The 26,784-nt window shown below is 45.8% G+C and overlaps 1 protein-coding gene across 18 annotated transcripts; it reads right to left on the bottom strand.

Moving 5' to 3' along the window:
* On the bottom strand, nt 1-26,765 carry RNF8 (ring finger protein 8). 18 transcript variants are annotated; one of them, XR_010599834.1, is made up of 10 exons: nt 25,728-26,500; nt 22,276-22,323; nt 20,660-20,788; nt 13,474-14,223; nt 12,072-12,134; nt 6,911-7,000; nt 5,432-5,673; nt 4,403-4,607; nt 2,336-3,393; nt 1-2,243 (listed from the first exon to the last, which is right to left on the bottom strand). XR_010599834.1 is itself a non-coding variant. In XM_065589259.1 (10 exons), exons 2-10 carry the CDS (start codon nt 25,833-25,835, stop codon nt 2,092-2,094), a joined length of 1,653 nt encoding a protein of 550 aa, XP_065445331.1. In that variant the 5' UTR covers nt 25,836-25,878; nt 26,600-26,762; the 3' UTR covers nt 1-2,091. The 18 variants fall into 18 exon arrangements, 8 of the variants coding, with proteins under 8 accessions (XP_065445331.1, XP_042704421.2, XP_042704418.2 ...); XR_010599827.1 differs by having other exon boundaries at nt 4,396-4,607; nt 5,432-5,539; nt 25,728-26,491; XR_006174041.2 differs by having other exon boundaries at nt 2,842-2,960; nt 4,396-4,607; nt 5,432-5,539; nt 25,728-26,491.
* Nucleotides 26,766-26,784: the final 19 nt, after the last annotated feature.

Here is a 26,784-nt window from a genome sequence, read left to right as displayed (position 1 = left end):
TAGCAAAGAAGCAAAATAAATATATTTAGTAAAAATAAAACAGGCAGAAAAAATAATACAGCAACATGGCAAAATACATCTGATAGAAGAAATCTGTAATCCTTGAGCTCCAAAGAGCTTATCCTATGCTAGATGGAAACGGATCTCTTCCACAGAGAGACCTGGGTTAGTGTCAACCATTCTCAATCCTCTATTGACACTCCCCACCCCAAGTGACTAGCACTTCTAAAGAGAATATACATGTAGGAATTGAATGTCAAAAGCACAGGAGAGCAAGAAACCTCAAGGTAGTGTTGGCTCCTCCACAGCAGGAGAGAAACTTTATATTGAAGTTTAAGGAGGGTGACAGTTACCTGCACCTTAGTTTCTAGACCAGACATTTTGTCCCTGTTACAGTCCTGATCACATAAATCATGTCAGGAGGACACACTCGCCTTGTGGAATGGCATCACTCTTCACACATTCTTGAAATGAGTCCTTTCTTTAGCACAGGATAGTTTAAATTAAGAAATACTACATCCCCAGGGTTAGGGTGCTGTGTGTTCCACCTATATTAAATTGTTGGCTTATCTGCCCCAACAAATGCAGGGCAAAATGGTCTGTGTGATTTGTCATACAAATCCCTGAATGCACGAGTCTTTTGGAATAACTTCATAAAAACAGTAAAATGCTGAGGCTGCTATGACTATCAGAAGGGAAAATGTTTTTAACGTTAAGCAACCAGATCTATAAAAATGAGATCAGGACCCATTTTTATCATTAAAGTCAAAAGTAATTAGCAGAATGAAATTTGTGTCCCTGGGTGTGGCAGGCAGAACAGCGGAAATGGTTCACATTTCTCTCCTTAGAAGCAGGAGAAACACAGAAACGGGTAAATACATACACATGGATAGAGAAATACTACTACAGATGATTGTGTTTTTCTCTCTCACACAATCAAACGGTACCTTTCAGCTAACAAAACTAACTCAAGTATATAGGCCAATGAAAACAGAGCTTCACAGTCAGGCGCTTGCAAAAACGAGGCAAGATTTGTTCACCGACCCCTCAGTGAGGATTTTCTTTGCTGCAAGGCTAGTATTATGTCCCAGCTGAACAGCAACATTTTGTAAACAGTAAAAATATGTAGATACAGTACTTTCCCCCTTCTTGCCTTGTGTTTTGCCCCTGATGCTACCTCCCCACCAGGCCAACAGGACATTCCATTAACTCAAATAGCAATAGTACTTCTGAAGAGAGAAACGTTCTCTCCGCTTCTGGCAGGGACTGACTAGGTTTTTTAAGTTATTGTTCTTAGATGTGCTCATTTCCCATCTCCTTTAAGCAGGAAAAGGCCTGGAAAGAGAACGACTAAGATGCTTTGTGAGCAACGAGTACAGCACTGGTTCGGGCTGACACTTGGGTAATTGTATCTTCTCCATCTCTACCTAACAGAAAATAAGTCACATCAGTAGAGCAGCCAGAGACCCAGCACCCCAACCTACAATGAACTGAGCACACTGGGACTGAAGGGCGGTACAGGTACTGTCAGCCAAGTGTTAATGACATAAAGACAAGCATGAGTCAAGCTGTCATGTAAAATCACACAAGGAAAACCCATCTTAAACTGGCACTGTACTGGTGTGTTAGGTGTACCTCTGCTATCTGCTGGGTGGAATGGCAGGCCTGCTCAAATAGCTATCCATTCTCTCCACTAGCTGAAATAAAGGAAACGGACAAACATTTGAATAGGTATAATTCAACCCAGCAGACAAGCAGCGGTGCATGCAGGGAAACCAGGACGTTATTCTACTGATCAGGTCACAAGTGATCGTGGAAATCAAAGTTTGTATGTAAATGTACTTAGCATGACAAGCATTAGTTACCCCCACAATTCCAGTTTGGATGCTTTAGAGGGCAAGAAATTATACATTCATTTAAAAACAAAAACAGTGCTCTGATAAGCACTCTTCGTCTGCAGCTCGACTTCCAGGCTGTTCAACACCTATTTTTCCAAACATCCAATCCATTCACCTCTGATGGCAGTAGATCCAAGCACACTTAGGTTGATTCTGCATGGCTCACAGGCAATCCAATCTGCGATATGGGTTTTCAGATGCCATAGATATCATAGATATTCTCGTAGTCAGAGTCCTCCTCAAAGTCATCACTGTCATAACTGCTCATCGACAAGATGGAATAGATAGAAGAAATGATACTGCTCTCACTGTCCGTGGCTGGGTTCACTAAGACATCCTGTTTCTCTGCATTCAAAACATACACAGATACTGTAGTTAGCTGGTGGCTAGATTACAGGCAGGGCTAATTGCTAGAATTCTCTTTGAAACTTTAGTACCTCCTCTGACTGCCACACTGTACGCTTTACAGCAAGTTTTTCAAGCTGTAGGTCTGGAGACCATCTGGGTGGGGCTTGTCTTTTGTATTTATAATCTTGAAAAAACAACATGAATGGGATTTTCTTTGATTTCTTGTATGCTTATTCCAGTTCCAACAGGGCTGCAGGAATAGCACTGAGGGCAAGGAGACATTCTCTTCACCTCTTGTTAATGCTCTCCCTGTTGGCACCCAACCAAATGCTCCCTTGTTGGTACCAATCAATGTGGAGTCGCCAGAGGAGATTGCAGCAGCTGGCTACCTCAGAGCCTTATCAGTAGGGAGGGTGAAAATGAACAAAGTCAAAGAGGGGCATCAAGGAGCAAAAGACTTTGGAAGACAACAAGGGCTCCATTCAAGCCTCTGGAAACTAAGAGCCTGCTGGGGCAGGGACTGTCTGCTGTTACTTGTTTGCAGAGGCCCTAATCTTTGACTGGAGTTCTTAGGTGCTATTGGAATATAACTAACCATTCCCTGTTGAGCCTGTCTCCCAGCCAGTTCCCTTCTGGAATCCACGTATAACTGGAGCTCATTCCAGTTTCAGCCAATCTTTCCACCACTGCATAGAAACAAGCTCATCCATCTCACTGAAATGTGTCAAAATAAAGGCTATTATAAAGCTTTCTTTGCCTTAGTATTCTATTAATAGTTAAACAGTGTATCGGGCTCACATGAAGGTGGATAAAATCCTGAGAGGATAAAATGTTTGAGAACCACTGATTTCCTGTATGTGAGAATGAAGTGGATTCCCATAAAGACACCATTTCATCTGGTCACATTAACTCCACGACAAGACACTTCAATGCTGCTTTGGTGTACTCTACAGATGTGCATATTAGGATATTACACCTGAGCAGAGTCAGTTCTGCAGAGATGAAAGCAATCCATGAAGCAGTGCTGGAAAGCCTCTGAGCAGTGCAGCATTTTCTGAGGGAATCAGACTGATTTGGCTAAAGGTGGTTTTTTTCAGGTTAGCATTGACAATGTTTAGTGATGTCATTCTGTTTCACCAAGGAGGATCTGAAATATTTCAAAAGCACCTTTCGTTAGGATGGATCCCAAAGAGCTGTACACATTATACATAAAAGGGATCATGCACCCTCCTCTAAAAGGGAACCAAGTAGTGATTTAATAGCACACAGAAACAACCGTTTTTAGGAAGAGCAGTGGAGAATAAATTCTGTATTTCAGCACCTAGATAGTAGTGGTGGGTGCTCTAGAAACAGATTTGGAACAGGGATGTAGAATGGTGTTACCCACATTGGAATTGTGTCAGGATATCAGCTTCACACCCTTACTACTCTTGTTTTAATGACAAGTGGACAGGACCATGGTTTTGTGCCTCAGTCATGCTGAGGCACTAAATTCAATATTCACTCAGAGGGAAGAGTGAGCAACCTGCTGAATGAGCAACACTACATGCAGCACTCCAGTTATCTTCAGTGGTCTCCCACCCAATGCCAACTATAAATTACCCCTCTAAAAAAGCAGATTAGAAAACAATATCTAGCAACTGTGTTCTGGTGCCAAGCTTCTCGCTGGCATGTTGCCCATGGAACTTGCCAACCAGCCCTCCCACCACTCAGCTTTCATATTGATCTATAGCCAGTAGGTTTAATCCACTGTCTAGAAGTCACTTGGTAGATTTTTCAAGACCTGCTCTGAGCAATGATAGTTTATTAAAAATATCTCCAAATAAACTAATACTGCTTGGCCTCTAATAGTGAAGTCTTCCCACTTCCCTGGTTTGTAGGGTTCATACGATATAGTCTCTAGAAAGTTGCCCAAAATATTTTACAATGCAACAATCTGGCTATGTAACGTATTCTAAACCGTTTCCCATCCTAACCTCTGAAAAATCTATTGGAAATACTGACACAGCTTTAACCTCATACAGGAATAAAGGTTCATTCCCAGGACTCTGTGCATTTCTAGTGCATTCCTGTGGTATACAGATGCCAAAGAAAGTTCTGTTGAGGACACGGAGACAAAGACTGCATTTCTCACACCTCATCCACCCACCTCTCACCTTTGCGCTCTCGGATGAGAGCCAGGCGGTGCTCCTTCATCTCCAAGTTCAAGTTTTCTACCATCCTGTCAATGCAGTTGTCCAGAACCAGAGAGCGCGTCTTGGATTGTATCTCCCGCCTGCAGATGGGACACTCCACTTTACGTTTCATCCATTCATTGATGCAGTAGGAGCAGAAGCTGTGTGCACAGTTCAGAGTGACAGCCTGCAAAGGTCAGGAGGAAGAATACCATCAGAGCACTGAGATTGGGATAAAAAATTCCTGTGAAACTAGCAAAACATCACATGGGCATTTCCTCTTAGAGAAAATATTACAGTGCCCTTCTTCAGTACCTGCTGTCCAAGGATCACACAGTACTTATGAAACAATCAAGCCTCACAAGCCAAGATACATAGAGATTATCCCTATTTTTCAGATTGAAAAACTGGTAAGTGAAGAAACTTACCCAAGATTACAGCAAATCTGTGGCACACTCGGGAAGAGAACCAAGAACTTCAAAATTCCAGTCCCGAGCCTTAAACACTAGACCATGCTTCCAATTTAAAGCATATTTCCTGAGGCACCACTCCATAGTGAAACTAGATGGAGTTTAATTTTCTGATTCTCAGACACTAGAACAAGGCCATTGTGTTCAGGTTTCCACTGCTACGAAGGAATTTCTAAATGACTCGTTTAAACTAAAATAAACATTTCTATTCATACTTTAATAGCCGACATTTCAGGCCTAATCTGAGTTGAGTGTCCCTTCTAGGATTACTGAAGGGGAGTCAAATTCTACCCTTATTTATAGCTATGCAACCCCAGTTAATTCAATGTAATTCTGTACGTGTAACTGACAATAGACAGTGACAATATTCAGTAAGGGGAGCAAAACACAAAAATTTTGGTCAGTGTGAATAATTTCCTAGATCTAAAGAGAAGAAACTTAAAAAAAAAAAAAAAAAAAAAAAAAACACTGCTTTGACTTTCAAAAATAAAAGCTTCTTAAATCCTTTCCCTTCCAAACAAAGCCATGTCAGTCACTGTACCTCAATGAAGTGTTCAGAGCAGATTGTGCACTGCAGCTCATTCTCCAGTACATCATTCATCTGACTCAAAACCTCCTCCTTTTGCGCTCTCGCCTTCTCCTTCTCCTCCTGTAAGGAAGACACACATGGTCACCTGCTGAGGAGCAAAGGGTTTACCAAATAAGGGGTGGAGGAGCAGTGGAGGAAAGAGATGGATATAGCACACAATCCCAGGGTTTTCTTGTCTCAGGTCTGCATTCTTTCTATATGGAAAGGAGAAGACAGGGGTTTCAAATCAGCAACCACAGCAGTACAGAGAACAATCCCAGCCAGTGCAGAGATAGTTGTTACAATACATAGTTTCAACGACTGATGTCCTACTTTGGTGAAGAAGGTGCAAGCTGAGTCAGCCTTTCCAGAATATCTTCCAGATCTTTCCTAACTACTTAAAGGATATTTCCTAGAAGCAAAAATTCACCGCAGGATGAACTCGGCATAAAAGATCTAAGGTCTGAAGAACTATTGTAGCAGCAGGAATAGAAAGTACACCTCTACCTCAATATAATGCTGTCCTCGGGAGCCAAAAAATCTTACCGCGTTATAGGTGAAACCACGTTATATTGAACTTGCTTTGATCCACCGGAGTGCGCAGCCCCCCCCCCCCTCCCCGGAGCACTGCTTTACCGCGTTATATCCGAATTTGTGTTATATCGGGTCGTGTGATATCGAGGTAGCGGTGTATCTGTTCAGCCAAAATGGTTCAAATGGAGGAGTGCAACAAAATAAGTAAAGCCTGGGAATTTAAGATGCTTCCTTGCTCTCGTGGAGTGAAATGTAACAGGTTGCTAGTCACCAAGGTATACTAGGCATCTGGTCTACTTCCTAAGTAAAATGGAGAAAGTCACAACCGAAGCTACATTTAAAACAATCCTAAGGTTGTGAAAGAACTGAAAGTCAAAGGAAATGCAGCCAAAGATGGGAGATGCCATGTCCTCCTAGAGTAGGCACAATAGGGAGCTCTCTCGATTGCTTTCCATCATGCCCTAGTGCAGGAGACATGCCTTGTTTCAGTCAATTCCTTTGCTCTTTTCAGTCCCAGATAGAAATCGTTGCAGTTTTAATTATATGAACTTTAACAGAAAGTAAAACACTAGCTTTCAAACTCACTCAGTCTGGTAGGGCTTTTTTTGAGGGAGGGAAGATTGGGCCACTGCTCCTGCACATTGTGCCATGTTCCTTTGCTCTGCACTCTCTCTTTGAGTTTGAGCATCCTCCACTAATGCCTATTCACAGTGCCACTCCATATAGGGGACTGTCCAAGCAAGACATCTTGTCCCTGCCATCTGGAAAGCAAGCCAGTCACCTCCTCAATATACAAGATTTCCATTGCTCCAGGCAATAGGAAGCTTTGAGGAAAGTACTGAACAACCTGTTTCCTCCATGGCAGCAAATTGTGCTGCTCTAATGAACAGAACAGAAAAATCAATTTCTGTTCAGTACCTTAGTCTCTTCCAACTCTTTATTCTTAGCTTGAATTATCTCTTCAAAATCCTTCTTATTACGGCTCAGCTCATCCATCAGGGCACGATGCTGTGAAAATATAAATCAAGAGAGATTCTCATAACTTGCCCCAATGAAACGTACATGCTCCCTACCATCCTACTCACTCATTGATTTTTGCCATTTTTTTACTGAATCAATGCAACATGAGCCCAACTCCTAGGGATTTAAGGACTCCAATTACTTCTTTAGATGAGGAACCAGAAGGATCAGTCTTCTATAAGCAAGTAAAATGTATGCCACACAGTAACGCACAACAGGAAAAAACTCAAGCACTAAGCAAACAGACTCACAGTTAAAAAGGGCAATACCCTTATGTAATACATACATCTCTGGGGAGATATAAATCATACCCCAGAGTTGTGCCTCACTATACCAGGTAGTGGCATAGGAATTTGGGGGTTAAATCCCAAGAGGTTCCAGGGTTTTCCAGCTCCCAGTGGGAGTGTCTCCTTGGGCTGAGGGTAACCGGGATAGCCCTAGTTAGCTTCTTATCCATAACTCAGGCCTTGTCTACACTAACACTTACTTCTGTATAACTTATGTCGCTCAGGGATGTGAATAATCCACACCCCAAGAGCTGGTATGGATAGCGCTATGCTGGCCGGAGAGCTTTTCCCACCGATATAGCTACCACCTGTCGCAAAGGTGGCGTTGTTATGCTGATAGGAGAGCTCTCCCGTCGGCAAACAGCATCTTCACCAGACGCACTGCAGCTGCGCCGAAGTAGCGCTTCTAGTGTAGACTAGGCTCTGAGCCTAACAAAAAATCTGGACTCCTTTCAGGAAGGAGCAGATGGTGCTGCCTGCTTAGACCCCAGGACAAGGAGCAATGGAGACACAAGAGCTGTCCCATTCACATTAATTTACTTTAGTATTTAAACACAAAAAACAGATGAACAAAGTTCCTTTATTTTGGTCAGGCTAGAAAAAAATATAAATAAACCTGAAACCCAAGAGGACTCTTTCTACTTAACCTGGGATATTCCTACTGAGTATGTCCAGCTGCATGGACTCCAGGCCCACTGTCCGAATTTTTTGTACTACACCTCTACCTTGATATAACGCTGTCCTCGGGAGCCAAAAAATCTTACAGCGTTATAGGTGAAACTGCATTATATCGAACTGGCTTTGATCCACCAGAGTGCGCAGCCCCTCCCCCCCCCCCAGAGCACTGCTTTACCGCGTTCTATCCGAATTCGTGTTATATCAGGTCACGTTATATCAGGGTAGAGGTGTAGTTAAATTAGAATTAAGCAGGATGGAAACTGATTTATGTTCTTTGAAGTCTGACATCTAAATATCGAGATAACAGATTTAAGTATTGTACTGGCACCATCACCATTGTACCTGGCTAATTTCACCACAGACATGGCATGTTTCATAAGCTCCCAAAAGCTGACTGAAAGGAAGAGTTTTAGTTTCAAGCTGAAACTCACAGAAGTGACTTTCTAACACATATGCTAGTTACAAAGGACAAGTCAGTCAGAAGCAAGGAAGCTTTCATCTTCAGCCTCTTGCTAAAAAGCTGAATACTAAGTCTGGGCTACATGAGATTCTGAATGTAGAGCACACTCAGGATGAATGAGGGAAGTATTTGATAAATCTGAAACCCTTATATAAGTTCAACATTTTATGCAAAATCAATGTATTTGTTATTTCATTTCTAGGAGTACATGCCCTCTAGTCTTTCTTAACAAATGACTAATTAGAATGTAGATGAGTTAATATCTTTTATTGGACCAATTTCTGTTGGTGAGAAAAACAAGCTTTTGAGCTACACAGAGCTTTTTTTCAGAGTCTTGAAAAGATACTGAGGACTGGTCTACTCTACAGACCTATTTCAGTATAACTAGGTCACTGAAGATTGTGAAAAAACCACTCCCCTGAGCGACGTAGTAATACTGACCTAACCCCACATCTAGATAGCGCAGGAGAAGTTCTCCCGTCAACACGGCTACTGACTCTCAGGAAGGTGGATTAACTATGCCAGGAGCTCTCCTGTTGGCATAGAGCAGTGGTCCCCAAACTTTTTACCTCCCCCCCCCCCAACACATCCTCCCAGGGCCAGGAGCAGGGCCACGGCTGGGGGTGGGGGAGGGGGGACGACGACACAGACAAGGGTAAGAGGGTGGAGCCTGGTGCCACAGCAGGGGGTGGGGACGGGAGCACAGCCTTGGGCGGGGCAAGCAGCAAGGACCCTGGGTGCAGGGCCAGCAGCTGGAGCCCTGGCCCCAGTGTGGGCCTGGCAGCTGGGGCCAGGGCCAGGAGTGGAGCTGGGTGGCGCTCCCTCCCCAGCCCCAGCCATGCCCCCCCCCCCCCCCGAATGGGGGCACATCCCACAGTTTGGGGACCTAGCGTAAAGCATCTTCATTAAAGCACTAAAGCGACACAGCTGTATCAGTGCCACGAGTATCACCGCTAAATACAAGATGAACAGATACGGTAGTTTAGTATAAGTAGTTAGCACATATTCTAAGGGCCCATTCAAGGTGAAGTGGCCTGATAACACCCCTTTAGTCATAGAACAAAAAGTGGGGTTAGTGGGTTACAGATTGTTGTAATACACCATAAATCCAGTGTCTTTCTTAAGACCATGAACTGGCCACCCAAATACCCAGAGAAAATCTGCTTTAATACAGAAATAAAACCCCCTCCAACCGCACTCTAGTTGTCACCTACCACCCCACAATGAACCCCATATGGGGTATCAAACAACTACAACCCATACTCGATGGGGACCCCATCCTGAAAGAATTCTTTCCTGAACCCCCCAGTCTCTCCAAGCTCATCATCAGAAGCAAGCTCCCCAGAGATCAGGATGCACCAACTCAAAGCGGCACCAGACCCTGCCAGAACAACAGATGGAAAACCTACAGACATATCTCCGCTACTACAATGATCAACACCCCCCCTCACCCCCTCCCGACAATACACCTTTCAAGATCCTTGAGTCCTACACATGCCCATCACAACATGTGGTGTACCTCATCCAGTGCACTAACTGCCCCAACAACAACTAGGTGGATGAAATCAGACAATCACTATGCTCTTGAAAGAACTCACACAGGAAAATGATAAAAGACAAAACACACCATATCACAAAGCGATCACTCTATATCTGACCTATCAGTCCTCATCCTCCAAGGAAACCTCCACAACACTTTCAAAAAACAAGCCTGGGAGCGTAAATTCCTAACTTTGCTTGATACTAAAAATCATGGTCTTAATAAAGACACTGGACTTTATTACAACAATCTGTAACCCATTAATCTCACTTTTTGTCCTATGACTAAAGGGGTGTTAATGGGCCACTTCACCTTGAATGGTCCCATCAAATATGCGCTAACTACTTATGGTAAATTTCAGAGTAGCAGCCCTGTTAGTCTGTATCCGCAAAAAGAACAGGAGTACTTGTGGCACCTTAGAGACTAACAAATTTATTAGAGCATAAGCTTTCGTGGACTACAGCCCACTTCTTCGGATGCATATAGAATGGAACATATATTGAGGAGATATATATACACACATACAGAGAGCATAAACAGGTGGGAGTTGTCTTACCAACTCTGAGAGGCCAATTAAGTAAGAGAAAAAAAACTTTTGAAGTGATAATCAAGCTAGCCCAGTACAGACAGTTTGATAAGAAGTGTGAGCATACTTACAAGGGGAGATAGATTCAATGTTTGTAATGGCTCAGCCATTCCCAGTCCTTATTTAATCCTGAGCTGATTGTGTCTAGTTTGCGTATCAATGGTAAACTATCTGTTCTATCTTGTATTTAGCTGTGACACTCTCAGGGCATGTCTACACTACAATTTTAAATCGACCTATGGTAGGTCAACTTACAGCCATCACAGTAATTACTGCGGTGGCTGATGTCCACACTACCCTTCTTCTGTTGGTGGTGCGCATCCTCCCCAGGAGCTCTTCCAGCAACTGAAGAGGGGCAGTGAGGGGAGGTGGGGCTAATAACCAGCATCCTCAGCTCCACACAGCTCCTCACCAGGAGCCCAGCTGTCCCCAGGGGCATCTGATCTCCATGTTGGGGGGCAGCCACCCAGGACTTCTTGCCTCCAGCAGGGAGATCCACACCCAGTCCAGCTGCCATGCTCCCAGTGGGGAGCCAGGACACATGGGGGGTGGGGAAGGGGAAAGAGGAGCAGCAGGTCTCCCAGTGGGGAGCCCAGGTGGCAGCCCATCCGGGAGCAGAAACCCGGCAGCAGCCCAGCTGGGGAGCCGGGAGCTGCTTTCTTGTCAATTGGAGCTGTAGTTGACAAGAACAACAGCCAACAGCAGATAGAAAGAACCCAGGGTCTACAATGACACTGCGTCACCCTAAATACACCAACATAACTCCATCTCCATGGAGGCATAGGGGTTATTTTGTCAGGCCTTGTCTACACTGCAAAGTTTTGTCGGCAAATGTTACACCGCTTTAATTAAACCACAGCATATGCCAACAAAACTTTGTAGTGTAGACAAGGCCTCAGTGTAGTAGGACACTTACATCGGCAGGAGCAAGGCTGTAGTGTAGACACTGAGGCCTGGTCTACACTGGCAAGTTTTTTTTTGCCAAAAGGCAGCTTTTGGCACTGAAACAGCAGAGGTGCACACACTGCAAACCACTTTTTGCGCCCAAACCGCTCAGTTGCAGTGCTGTAATAAAACCAGCCCTAGGAGAGCCATAAGGCTTTTCGCACTGAGGCTTTAGCGCTATAGTGCCAGTGTGAATGCCTTGATTGCTTTTATGGCTGTGATTGGCCTCTGGTGGTGTCCCACAATGACTGCTCTGCTCATTGTTTTGAACTCCACAGCCCTGCAGGCATGCGCCCCTCCCCTTTAAGCTCCCTTCTATCATTACAGCTACCTAAAGCTTTTAGGTTGTATTTGGATTTTAGTGTATTTTTTCCACAGTATTTCTGTTTGCCAATTATCATGGAGTGTGGAACTTGTCACCTGTATCACACAGATGAAAAGCAGTTGCAATCTGTTCTTGAGGGACAGTCCTCGGCTCCCGGCCAGTTGCCAGAATAGCAGGCAAAGTTTAGGCATTCCCCACATTACACAGCTGGATCACGCCTAGCTCTGTAGTAAGTTACCTCCTGCAGAACCTGGGCCAGTTGCTCCTTCAAATTCTCTTCCCCTTGCTGCTTCTTCACTCCCTGAAAAAATAAGACACAAAGGGAGAGTTTTGCTGGGGGAAGAAAAACAATTATGGAACCAAACTAAGCAATATAAAGAGGTCAGGAACAGCTAGTCGATTATTTTTGTCAAGATATATTCAAGGTCCAGACTCCAGAGAAAAAAATAATAATAAACAAAAGATAAGTAAATAAAAAGATGTCGGGGTCCATTCTTAAGTGTCTGGCAGTCTGGCTTTGGCCTGCAGTCTGCTGATGGGGCTAGAGGAACAGGGAGAAAGAGAACCCCGTATTCTCTCATGTTAGAAACTGATAAATTAAGGAAGTGTCGCCAGTGTAAAGCAAACCTAAGAAATATCTCACCTTCAGTGCTTCCCGGGCTCTTGAATGATCAGAGCCATCTAAACTTACACATTATAACTCTTGGTGGACAATATCCCTGAATATTAAATATCTGAAACATCTCCAAGTTATTTTAGCTTTAATGGGACTAGAATGTTCACAAGGCAGAGAAAGGGAAGTAACAGGCTGTGAGTGCGGAAACAGAAATGTTTGAACTCCATTTGGGAACACATCTAAAGAGATTAACCTGCCACACTACTGTAGACAACTCCCACTGCTGCTTTGGATCCCTCCTCCAGTATGGGCAGAGAGAGAGAATCTCTCTTCCTGTACGCAAGGTTTCTACAATTGAGTGTTCAATTATCTGGACCAATAGGTTTTCTTGGCTGTTCCCAATTACTAGGCAGAATGACCAATCCACTTTCAGTTGGATTCTCTCTTGCTTTCAAACATACTTGTTAAACTCAAGAACAGAGAGACAGAGAACTGAACTTTTTTTTTTTAAATCTGACAGCTAGTTACTTATCCGTATCAATGTGTACAGGCCTGTAAGGTTTCCAGATTGAGCGCTTTGTGAAGGAAACCCTAGTTACAAGTAAGGAAATGGCCCTTCCTGCATTTTATTCATTAGACAATCTGGATCACTGGAAGTAGTAGTGCCCACTGATTCTCCTGCTTGAATGGGAAAGGGCTTCCAATTCAACTCCGTCTGGACCTGGTAACCTATGTCTAGAGGTAGAAGAGAAGTTCAGTCTCAACGACCCATTCAGTCCTCGTCCTCTCTACAACCACAAGGGAGAACACAGAAACAATATTCATTTCCCACAGACCATTCAGCTTTCAGATGGCAACAATGCTTTTACTATCAATTTGTGCTGAACCTGCCTTTGAGGTTAAACCCCATTACTAATCTCTTGCCTAGTTTAGCCCCTCTTTTTTCTATCCATTCTCTAGGTCTGTATGTTTGGAAGTGGCATACTTCTGGAATGGATGATAATGTCTATACAAATGCGCATACCTCCAGAAGCTGCTGCTGCTCCTCATAGAATGTCCTCTCCAGCTGTTCCACCCTCTGCTGCTGATGTTCCTGTTCAGTGCACAGCTGGTCCTGCAATTCCCGCAGCTCCTGCTCCATCACTCTGATCTCTTTTTGGCCAGACTTCCTGCTCTTCTTCACACTCAAAACAGCTGTCTGCTTCTCCTCCACCTTGACTTTCAGCTTCATTATATTTCCCAGGGTTTTCCTCAGCATTTCCAAACCAGTCCAAGACTGTGCCAGACTAGAGGCTTTCTGGTCCTTATGGCTAAGAGATACAGCTTTCTCAAAGTTCATAGGATTACAATATACTGTAGCTTTATCCTCCTCCATGCTTGGTCCAGGAGAAGGTAGCTTGACATCCATGTTTTCTGTTGGCTGTTTGGCCAATTCTGCCCTCCCACATGATCTACCCAAAGGTTCACTATCGCAGGACACTCTGTCCCTTTTAGATCTGGAATTTGAAGGGCCTTCTGCTCCAGATGCCTCTGATTCCTCCAAACTAAGTTTACGTTTAGTTCTTGCACCCTTAGGTTTCCCCATCAGTTGGTCATTCCTCGGGGCTAAAAATGGACTAACTTTCTCCCATTCTTCCTTAATCACTTCATATTCATATTCAGCAGTCTCTTTGTTATCCAAAGGCACTCCTAGTTGAATATGGTCTCCTTCACCTATTGGATAGGCCTTTAATGGATCAAGCCGTTCCTTATTCAACCAAACACCATTTAGACTCTGAAAACAAACAGAAATCAGCAAAAAACTTATCAATGTACATTTAAGTGAACTCCTCCACAAGGTATTTTTGGTTGCTGCAAACACAGCCTACCTTTTCAGAAAGAATAGTGCAAAGACAATTCAACAAATTGCCTAACTAGCTTTTGCACTACCCAAACAACTGAGTCAGTGTCGTTCCTGTGTGTGTGTGTGAGAGAGACAGAGAGAGAGATTGATTTAGTTATACCACCAGTAAGGATTTCCTTCTACGACTCTTAAGAATAAAATTGATTTAGGCAACCACATGGAAAAAAAGGAAGGAACTGTTTATGATGGCCTATGGTGGTTTAAAGAAGAAACAATGGTCTGAAGCTTAATGGGAAATGCTTGAGCTAGCCCCTAGGAAAGACTCTGCAACAGAGAGATCAATGAGACACTGGTATGATTTGTCAAGAATACTTATTTAGGCATGTCACCAAGAGTTCAAAAACAGGCTACAAAGAAAAGAGGATAAAGGGACTAAATTTATACAAAAAGAAAGCAGAGGGGAAAATGTAAACCAGCTCTGTACAAATGTAGAGAAACACAAAAGGAAGGAGAAGACATACCAGAAGATGTATAAAATGTAGCAATGGTTATATACTGAAAAGAGGGCTATGAGGAAAAGCTTCCTAACAATAATCATAGAATATTAAGGTTGGAAGAGACCTCAGGAGGTCATCTAGTACCCTGCTCAAAGAAGGACCAACCACCAACTAAATCATCCCAGCCAGGGCTTTGTCAGGCTGGGCCTTAAAAACCTTTAAGGATAGAGATTCCACCACCTCCCTAGGTAACCCACTCCAGTGCTTCATCACCCTCCTAGTGAAATAGATTTTCCTAATATCCAACCTAGACCTCCCCCACTGCAACTTGAGACCATTGCTCCTTGTTCTGTCATCTCCCACCACTGAGAACAGCCGAGCTCAATCCTCTTTGGAACCCCCCTTCAGGTAGTTGAAGGCTGCTATCAAATACCCCCCTCACTCTTCTCTTCTGCAGACTAAATAAACCCAGTTCCTTCAGCCTCTCCTTGTAAGTCATGTGCCCCAGCCCCTGAATCATTTTTTGTTGTCCTCCGCTGGATTCTCTCCAATTTGTTCACATCCCTTCTATAGTGGGGGGGACCAAAACTGTACACAATACTCCAGGTGTGGCCTCACCAGTGCCGAATAGAGGGGAATAATCATTTCCGTTGATCTGCTGGCAATGCTCCTACTAATACAAACCAATATGCCATTGGCTTCTTGGCAACAAGGGCACACTGCTGACTCACATCCAGCTTCTCGTCCACTGTAATCCCCCCGTCCTTTTCTGCAGAACTGCTGCTTAGCCAGTCGATCCCCAGCCTGTAGCGGTGCAGGACTCTGCACTTGTCCTTGTTGAACCTCATCAGATTTCTTTTGGCCCAATCCTCCAATTTGTCTAGGTCACTCTGGACCCTATCCCTACCCTCCAGCGTATCTACCTGTCCCCCCAGCTTAGTGTCATCTGCAAACTTGCTGATGGTGCAATTCATACCATCATCCAGATCATTAATAAAGATGTTGAACAAAACCAGCCCCAGGACCGACCCCGGGGCATGCCGCTTGATACCGGCTGCCAACTAGACATCGAGCCATTGAGCCCGACAATCTAGCCAGCTTTCTATCCACCTTATAGTCCATTCATCCAATCCATACTTCTTTAACTTGCTGGCAAGAATACTGTGTGAGACCGTATCAAAAGCTTTGCTACAAGATATATCACATTCACTGCTTTCCCCATATCCACAGAGCCAGTTATCTCATCATAGAAGGTAATCAGGTTGGTCAGGCATGACTTGCCCTTGGTAAATTGATGTTGACTGTTCCTGATCACCTTCCTCTCCTCCAAGTGTTTCAAAATGGATTCCCTGAGGACCTGCTCCATGATTTTGCTGGGGACTGAAGTGAGGCTAACTGTTCTGTAGTTCCTCGGGTTCTCCTTCTTCCCTTTTTTAAAGATGGGCACTATATTTGCCTTGTCCCAATTGTCCAGGACCTCCCCCGCTCACTACGAATTTTCAAAGATAATGGCCAATGGCTCTGCAATCATATCAGCCAACTCCCTCAGCACCCTTGGATGCATTGCATCCGGCCCGATGGACTTGTGCATGTCCAGCTTTTCTAAATAGTCCTTAACTTGTTCTTTCACCACAGAGAGCTGCTCACCTCCTCCCTATACTGTGCTGCCCAGTGCAGCAGTCTGGGAGCTGACCTTGTCTGCAAAGACCGAGGCAAAAAAAGCATTGAGTACTTCGTTTTTTTACACATCATCTGTCACTAGGTTGCCTCCCGCATTCAGTAAGGGTCCCACACTTTCCCTGACCACCTTCTTGTTGCTAACATACCTGTAGAATCCCTTCTTGTTACTTGCTAGCTGCAACTTCAATTGTGTTTTGGCCTTCCTGATTACACCCCTGCATTCTCTAGCAATATTTTTATACTCCTCCCTAATCATCTGTCCAAATTTCCAATTCTTGTAAACTTCCTTTTTGTGTTTAAGTTCACTGAAGCTTTCACTGTTAAGCCAAGCTGGTCGCCTGCCATATTTGCTGTTTTCTGCACATCGGGATGGTTTGTTCCTGCCCCCTCAATAAGGCTTCTTTAAAATACAATCAGCTCTCCTGGACTCCTTTCCCTCTCATATTAGCCTCCCGGGGGATCCAGTTCCCTAAGGGAGTCAAAGTCTGATTTTCTGAAGTCCAGGGTCTGTATTTTGCGACTCTCCTTTCTTCCTTTTGTCAGGATCTTGAGCTCAACCATCTCATGGTCACTGCTGCCTAGGTTGCCACCCACTTCTACTTCCCCTACCAATTCTTCCCTGTTTATAAGCAGCAGGTCAAGAGGAGCACTGCCCCTAGTTTGTTCCTCCAGCACTTGTACCAGGAAGTTGTCCCCAACTCTCTCTAAAAACTTACTGGATGGTCTGTGCATTGCTATATTGCTCTCCCAATTGAACTGTGCTCAGTACAGACTGTAGGGTCATCAGCAATGGAAGTATCCCAAAGAAATATAACAAGCTTGAGGGAATAGTATGCAGCAGGTGCAGCAAGGGGTTACACTTGATGACTTAGCACAATGGTTTCCAACTACTGCTATATACTTCAGGACTAGAACTTCAGACTTATGTGACTAATATGGTAGACACCTCTATCCCTAGCTTAATAAGGAACTCTGTTGCCCCAATGAAAGAGAGGTTGGTATAGCCAATGGTATTGCTGTGGATGACTGGTACTCCCCAGAAACATTGGACAGCACAGATTTAGAAAGTCTCTTCCAGCCCCAACTTGTAGGAAACTTTGGAGATCAGTTGTGCAGTATTGTACAAATATTTCAAGTAGGGTTACCATATTTCCACAATCAAAAAAGAGGACATTGGGGGGAGCCCCACCCTAGCCCTGCCCCCACCCCACTCCCTCCCACTTCCCACCCCCTGACTGCCCCCCTCAGAACCCTAACCCCTCCCTGCTTCTTGTCCCCTGACTACCCCCTGCTGAGAACCCCCCTCCCTAACTGCCCCCCTAGGACCCTACCTGTCCCCTGACTGCCCCAACCCTTATCCACTCGCATGGGTGGCAGAAATTTTGGTGGTGCCCAGAACCCACCCACCCCCCACCTGCCTAAGGCTCTGGGAGGGGGGTTGGGTGGGAGGAGGAGGTCTGGGGTGCAGGTCCTGGGCTGGGGATTGGGGTGCAGGCTCTGGGCTGGGGCAAGGGGTGGGTGTGCAGGAGGGGGTGAGGGGTGCAGGCTCTGGGATGGAGTTTGTGGGTGGGAGGCGGTGCAAAGGGAGGGGGTGCAGGCTTTGGGAGGGAGTTTGAGGGCAGGGGGTGTGTGGGAAGGGGGAGGGGGTTTGGGAGGGAGTTTGGGGATAGGAGGGGATGGAGGGGTGAGGGCTGTGGGTCTGAGGATGAGGGGTTCATGATGCAGGAGGGGGCTCAGGGCTGGGGCAGAGGATTAGGGTGCGGGGGGATGAGGGCTGGGGATGAGGGGTTTGGGGCATTGGAGAGGCTCAGGGCTAGGGTGGAAGGGCAGGGTAAGGGCAGCCTGTCTTCCCATTAGTGGATGGGGGACGCTAGGACCAGGGGGCAGCAGACAGCAGTTGCTGCTGGCTCTGGCAGTACAAGCAGGCAAGGGAGAGGCAGGCAGGGAAGGGGAGCCCATGGGGGGTGGGGAAGGAACGCGCAGAGGGGGGTGGCAGATGGAGGCCGGGGACCCATCCAACACTCCCCCGCTCCCTGACTGCCCCCCCCGGACTCCCCTTACCATTCTGGCTCCACGTGTAGGCAAAACACGCTCCCTGGTGGGTCGGTTTGTGTGTTACACAGGGCTGCAGACAGAGGGAGGGGGGAGCAGGGGAGGGCTCTGGCTGCTGGAGGCCAATGGGAGCGGCTCAATCGGCCCAGCCGCCCAATCAGCAGCCGCACTCTGCATGGAAGGGAGGGAGGGAGGCGAGGGAGAAAAAAACCCCGGACATTTTAACCTTGTTACCAATTCCTCCCAGACGGCTACTTAGAGACGCAAAAGCCGGACGTGTCTGGGGAAATACGGATGGATGGTAACCCTAATTTCAAGGCAACTGACTGCAGGACTCAGCAAGGCCTTTTCCACTCTAATCTACTACAAACCAGCTACAACCATTTCAACACTCTCAGAAATGGAATGAGCATACTTAAAGAATGCCTTATGACTGAGAAACTATTGAGAGAGAACAAAGTGATGCATCATGATGCAGTTAGATATACAACCTCAACATCCAGATCACCTAGAAGCTCTCAGTTGCCCTAGCCCCAGAAAAGGAACTGGAGCTTTGATCCTTCACCGTGTACTTCCTTGCCTTTGTGGACAAAAAGAACAGAGGTAGAGCTGCCATCACAGACAACACATTGTTCACCCAGAAGAATTTTAAACAGCAAATGTAAAAACAGGAGGTCTCAAGTACAGGAAAGAAAAAAATAATACCTTTTATTTTTAAGTTTACTTTTATAGGGATCTGGCCTATTTCTAGTCTCTATTTTTCCTTCCAAGAAAAGTGTGAAATTTACATCTGAGGAAGGTGAACTACAACTAAAATGGTGAGAAGGTGCATATGAACACATGATTATATTTTTTGGGGGCAGGGGAAGAGAGTTTTCATTTAATCTGAAAACATCTCCTCTTCCTTACTGTCTCCAGTGGGTGCATGTAAGCACACGTCACTCTGCAATGATTGTAGTAACTGATCTTCTATTCCAACTACAACACTGCAGCTACTTGGGGCTGTGTGCAGGAGACAGAGGCCTGCGGATAGGGCATGAGGGATCTTTCCATTTAAAATTCACTCCTCTCACTGCATTTCACCTCCAAAATAACTGGAATCAGTTGACTATTAGGGCATGCTGTAGAGCCCATCTCTTTTCCTGACTCTCAGGGAGGGAGGGATTCTTGGAGCTAGTATTTGTAGATGGGAGATTGGTTATTTTCTGGTTTTACTTTGTTTTTCATGTTAAAAATAAAAAGTATTTAGAGTCTTGGCTATGGACTTCGTTTTTGATGCGTCAAAACAAACAAGGTTGAGATTTTAAGAACACTCATTGTATGTCTTCTAGTCCCTCCACCTATTCTTGGCCTTACAACTGAATCCTTTATAAGTCACCTTGTACTATAGAACATTCTGAATGTTACATCTAACTGGTTTTCACTCAGCTTCCTGACTTTAATAATTTTCCAGCCTGAAGGAAAGCATGGGGAAAGGGACTTGAATCAAAGGGGACAAGCATCTTGCCATTGTCAGCAAATGAAATAGAAGGCGTTTTAGTACTTGGATCTCAATTCTTTACTCTAGCCAAATGATTAAGCAGTGTTTCATGTCAACCAATGGAATCAAAAGCCAGTTTCATGATCAGAAAACCATCTCCAACTTTAATTTATTAAAATGCAATTATAGTTGTGCCACTACAATAACTGGCACTAGTTTGTCATTTAATTAACATTGCAAGAGCACTATCCTTTTTAAGAATGTCAGCCTTCATAGTTATTCTTTGCACAGCAATACAAAGTTCACAGACAGGCTCTCAGGACCAATACTCCCCACAGCATTTCACTATCTGATAGCATCAAAGTGCTCTATTAAAGAGAAGAAGCTAAAAGCAGGAAGTATCCCTTGTAGTCAAACATGAATAAACCTGACTCAGCATCCTGGGTCTCAGCTAGGATGAAGTTCCAGATTCAGGGTGCACAACTAGAAGCACATGTTCCCATAGGTCTTTTACCCAAGTTAGACTATATTACAGCATGACTCAAAGTTACATGTACTTCCTAAAACTATGACCCCACAGCTACTCAGACACAGCTCCCAAATGGGAAGTCATCTTAAATATCTCTCAGTGCAATTAAAACGCCTTCAATCTCAGTACCTTGTTGTCTGTAACTGTCCACTGGCCTTGTGCATTCTGCTTGAAAACACAGTGGTAACGAGAGATCATCAGTGGGCAGGTTTTTGAGACCAGCTGGTAGGCGAGACCAAATCCTCGGCCTATAGTTACCTAAAGATAAAAACAGTAATAGCCACCATTAGCAACAAATACAGAAAAAGTGATCTATCTGCTTTGGTTTTAAATACAGTCAAATAAACACATGGGATGAATTTGCTTTGTACAGTAGTTTCTACTGGGGTTCAAAGTAGTAAGTTAAACACTAACCACACACACATAGCTACTATTTATAACTTTTACTGAATGTGACATAACTTCACGTTTAAATCCAAGAGTCAAAAGCTAGGGGAAACCTTGAAAAAGCCTGAAGCACAATGGTGTTTTAGGAGTGGGGAACATTTGTGTCCATTTAACTGATAAATCTCCTTTAACAGAATACTCCAACAACCAAACCTCTTCTGGCTAGAATACTTAGTAAAAAGTCTCTGATGAAGGCTTCAGAAAAAATGATGCTAGCAGCCTCACATTTTCTTTGTTCAGAACTGTAGTGAGCGATCTTAGAAGCTTTAGCTGCATAAAGTCCTTCAGGTTGCTCAAGACTCTACAGAGACATTGATGTATAGCAGTATGACTCTCCAATCTTACTTGAGACAGCTAGAATCTCTAACTGAGCCGGAGGTTCAGACATTGAAGGCTCACTTAGAGGAGAATTTTCTTGGTGAATAGGGAGAGCAGGAGTTGTGGTTCCTCTAACCTGGGAGACGCTGAAGTTTTTAATTGTTCAATCTCTAAGTCAATTTAACAGAGCATTTGAACAGTTTAGTTATTTCCTCCAAACCCTGTGACTCTCACAGGAGTCATTATTTACCTGAAGAGTATGGCATAGCTGAAAGCCAGGCATCAATGCAACTTGAAAGTTCATACTGAGAAATGAAAAATGCCATTGTGGCCCAATAATTAATAGCAAAGGCAGCAAGATTAAGTACAGTACATCAATGATGCTACCTTTGACTTGGTAACAAATGACATTTTGATTAAAAAACTAGAACAATGTAAAATAAATATGGCAGACATTAAAGGGATTAAAAGTTGGCAGATAGGTCTCAAAATGTAATTGTAAATGGAGAATCACCATTGAACAGGTGTTTCTAGTGGGGTTCCACAGGGATTGTTTCTTGGCCCTATGCTATTTAACATTTTTATCAATGACCTGGAAGAAACACAAAATCATCATTGATAAAGTTTGCAGATGACACTAAAAATGGGGGGAGCGGACAGGCCACTGATTCAGAGCAATCTGGATTGATTGGTAAACTGCACACAAGCAAACAATATGTGTTTTAATACAGCTAAACGTAAAGGTATACATCTAGGAACAAACGATGTAGGTCATAGGTTTGCGCCACAGCTCAGAGAGCCGAGTACTAACAGCATGGGGGACCTCATCCTGGGAAGTGTGATTCTCAAAAATATTTGTGGGTCAGGGTGGATAATCAGCTGAACATGTGCTCTCAGTGCAACGCTGTGGCCAAAAGAGCTAAAGTGATCCTTTGACGCATAAACAAGGGAATCTCAGGAAGGAGTAGAGGTTATTTTACCTCTATATTTGACACTGGTATGACTGCTGCTGGAATACGTGTCCAATTCTGGTGTCCACAATTCAAGAAGGATGTTGATAAATTGGAAAGGATTCAGAAGAAACATGAGAATGATTAAAGGATTCCTTATAGTGATAGACTCAAGGAGCTCAATCTATTTAGCTTAACAAAGAGAACGTAAATGGGTGACTTGATTACAGTCTGTAAGTACCTACATGGAAAACAAATATTTAATAATAGGCTCTTCAGTCTACCACAGAGGTTCTCAAATAGGGGAGGGGAGAATTATTTTGGGGAAGTTCTATGGCCTGTGTTATACAGGAGATCAGACTAGATTACAATGGTCCCTTCTGGTCTTGGAATCTATGAAAGAACGGCATTTCACATATTTACCGAACAATCCAGAATTATGCAGAAAGTCACATGATCTTCAAGGAAGTGAAAACTTACACATGCATACATCAGTATTGGTTATGTCATTTTCAATCCCTTGAATACTACTCCACACATAAATTACTCAACCGGCACCTACTTCGTATTTAGTCATTTCTGATGATTGTACAGTAACTCCTCACTTAAAGTCATCCTGGTTAACGTTGTTTCGTTGCTGATCAATTAGGGAACATGCTCATTTAAAGTTGTGCAATGGTCCCTTCTAATGTCTTTGGCAGCCGCCTGCTTTGTCTACTGCTTGCAGGAAGAGCAGCCCATTGCAGCTAGCTGGTGGGGGCTTGAAACCAGTGTGGACCAGCAGCCCCCTATCAGCTCCCCCTAAGTTCCCTGTGCAGCAGCTGCCTGCAGTTCAGATGTGTCCCTCTCCCCACTGCCATGTGCTGCTCCTGCCCTCTGCCTTGGAGCTGCTCCCTGAGACTCCTGCTTGCTGTGCAGGGGGGAGGGAAGGAAGAGGGGGGCTAATGTCAGGGTGTCCCCCTCCCCCGTTCTCCTGCACCCCGCTTATCCCATCTTCCATGGAGCAAGGGGGACACACCAGGGCTCAGGATGGAGGGAGCTTGCAGCAGCTGCCAGCAAGCTGATCTAATTAACAAGGCAGTGTACTTAAGGGAAATGTGCATATCTCCCTCCATTCCTGCTGCCTTGTGTAGAGAGAGAGTTAACCCTTGAGGGCTCAGCCAATTGCTAGTTCATTTTGCAGTAAGGTAAATATCCCACCCTCTGACTCCTCCACCTCAACCAAGCTTCACAATCATCATCACTGTGTACCAATATTAAATTGTTTGTTTAAAACTTATACTGTGTGTGTGTGTGTATGTATATATATATAAAAAAATACAGTATTTTGTCTGGTGAAAAAAATTTCCCTGGAACCTAACCCCCTCATTTACATTAATTCTTATGGGGAAATTGGATTCGCTTAACGTCGTTTTGCTTAAAGTCGCATTTTTCAGGAACATAACTACAATGTTAAGTGAGGAGTTACTGTACCCTTTTTAGCTTCTGTAAGGTACAGATCAGAAAGACTAATTTTTAAAGAGAATTCTCACCCGTTTCTTACATTAGAAATTCATGTCTTGTTAATCATGATTTTCTAGTATTGAGAGGGAAAATTAACTCACTGCTTATAGCCTTATTTTGTTTTTTTTTGTTCCATTCTGTTTAAAATATATCTGGTAAACAGCAGGGTGGAAGGAATCTGTCAGAATTTCAGCACCCTGTTCCTTCAATTAAAGATTGAGAAAGCCCCCACTCCAGTTCCCTGAACCTCTGAAGAAAAAAAATTTCGCTTCCCCTCCATCACCACCCACAAGCATTTTAGGCCTTTTCTATGTCCAAGAGGCAACAAAAGGTCACAAACTCTCTGCTAGGACTCTAACACCTGGCAGGACCTGTAACACCTCTGGAGAAGACTTTCACTCATTCAGAGGACTATTATACAAGCAACTCTGAGGAAGCTGCCACCCACTCTGCCAAGATTTCCACACACTGCCCTAGTCAGCAAAGAGATCCTCCATCTGTAAAGCAGGGCTGGTTTCCTGCAGAGAGTGGGAGAAGCTTGCACTCAGCCCTGCCCACTAGACCTTGGCACCTCCCCTCCCCCCCCCCAAAAAGACAAGGACTGGAATGGAAACCAACCAACCCTCACCCCATACTAAGGGCTGCTGCCTCATCTAAAGCAGTGGTTCTCAACCAGGGATACGCATACCCCTAGGGGTACATCAGCTCATCTAGATGTTTGTCTAGTTTTACAACAGGCTATACAAAAAGCATTAGCGAAATCAGTACAACATAAAATTTCACACAATGACTTGTTTATACTGCCTGAAATGTAAGTACAATATTTAAATTCCAGTCTATTTATTTCATAATTATATGGTAAAAATGAGAAAGTATGCAATTTTTCAGTAATAGTGTGCTGTGACACTTTTGTATTTTTATGTCTGATTCTGTAAGCAAGTAGTTTTTCAGTGAGGTGAAACTTGGGGGAACGCAAGACAAATCAGACTCCTGCAATGGGTACAGTAGTCTGGATATTTGAGAATCACTGGTCTGCAGGGCTCAGGGCCCCATTTCAACAGTGGCTTTGGGGCACATGAGAAACACCAGGGAGCCCTCAACCCCCCATCACCTCACTGCCCCCTCCCCCGCCACCCCCGACCCCTTCCCCCCCATCACCTCCCTGCCACCCCAATCCCATCCCCCCATCACCTCCCCGCCACCAGCCCACAGACCCCTTCCCCCCTACTCATTCCTCACCACTCCTCCCCCGCCCCAACCCCTTCCCCCTGCTCATCACCTCCCCGCCCCTCCCCCACCACCAGCCATCTCACCCTGCTCATCACCTCCCCACCCCTCCCCTGCACCAGCCCCCCCCCCCCGACCCCTTCCCCCCCCCACTCATTACCTCCCACACCACCAGCCTACAGACCCCTTCCCCCTGTTCATCCCTCACCGCTAAATCCAGGGTTGTGAGTTCAATCCTTGAAGGGGACATTTAGGGATCTGGGGCAAAAATCTGTCTGGGATTGGTCCTGCTTTGAGCAGGGAGTTGGACTAGATGACCTCCTGAGGTCTCTTCCAACCCCGATAATCTATTATTCCTCCCCCCCCCCACCAGCCCCCTGCCCTACAGGTCCCACCCCCCGTCCCTCCCCTGCCACCAGGCCCCCAACCCCCGCTCATCGCCTCCCCGCCACCAGCCCCCCCCCCGCTCATCGCCTCCCCGCCACCAGCCCCCCCCCCGCTCATCACCTCCCCGCCCCCTTCCCCCCCCGCCACCAGCCCCCTGCCCTACAGGTCCCACCCCCCGTCCCTCCCCTGCCACCAGCCCCCCTTCCCCCCGCTCATCACCTCCCCGCCTCCTTCCCCCCCGCCACCAGCCCCCTGCCCTACAGGTCCCACCCCCCGTCCCTCCCCCGCCACCAGCCCCCCTTCCCCCCGCTCATCACCTCCCCGCCACCAGCCCCATGCCCTACAAGTCCCACCCGCCGCCTCACCTCGCTGCCGCTCTCCAGCAGGAGCCACTGGCCGCTCATCCCCACTCGCCTGAGGCACCAGGTCCGGCCGGAGCCCCCCGCGGGCGAGGGGCCGCCGCGCTCCGCCATCCCGCCTGCACCGTCCGGCCTTGGCAGCAGGCAGGAGCAATCGCTAAAGGGGACGATGGCACCATCCAACTCCGGGCGGCAGGACGCTCGCTTGCCTCCGTCACCCACAACAAAGATGGCACCAAACCCACAGCGCCTGCGCGAGCGCAGCAGCCCAGTCAATCGATGCCAGAGCCGTAACTCTAAGGGGCAGACTCTATTCTGCGCGTGCTCAGGACTCACACCGGCTGCCACCGCCTTCAGCGGCGAGCCCACCCCGTCCATCTATTGCTCTGTGCGCCAGTCCCCCAGCCCGGGACTGTTGTTGCAGGCTGCTGCGTAGACTCAAGTTAGGGCCAGTTACTGCTCCCATAGGTTGCAGGCAGGGGTCAGTGCCATAGCACATACTGTGGCCCCTGGTGGGAGACAGGGGGGAGTCTCTGTGCGCTGCCCGTGCCCTCAGCACCAACTCCACAGCTCTCATTGGCCGGGAACTCTGTGCAGGAGCAGCACCTGTGGTTTGTGTGCTTACACAGTTGGCAAACCTAAGGGGAACTGTCACTGAAGACAAAAAGGAAATGGGCAAGTAACTGGGGTTAGGGTGACCAGATGTCCCGATTTTATAGGGACAGTCCCAATTTTTGGGTCTTTTTCTTATATAGGTTTCTATTACCCCCCCCACACACACACCACCTGTCCCGATTTTTCACACTTGCTGTCTGGTCACCCTAACTGGGGTTTATGTAACACTCCACCCCCGCCACCAACCTCCCCAGAAAAGCCACCTGTGCTCCAGACTGTTACTTGGCCACCAGCTGGTGCAAGCCGAGCTCGCTCCCCCCGCTCCGGAGCGGCCGGGTGCATCGGTGCCACGTGCTCGGAGGCCGCTTCAGGTAGGCCTGTAAAAGGCGCAGAGCATGCTGGGAGGATGAGTTCCGCACACTCCCTGCGGCTTCCCAATCCCATCAGC

Source organism: Chrysemys picta, chromosome 3 (assembly GCF_011386835.1).
Source record: "Chrysemys picta bellii isolate R12L10 chromosome 3, ASM1138683v2, whole genome shotgun sequence".
NCBI lineage: Eukaryota > Metazoa > Chordata > Testudines > Emydidae > Chrysemys > Chrysemys picta.
The sequence above is the reverse complement of the archived record's forward strand: the minus strand, read 5'-3'. Positions and strand labels throughout refer to the sequence as shown.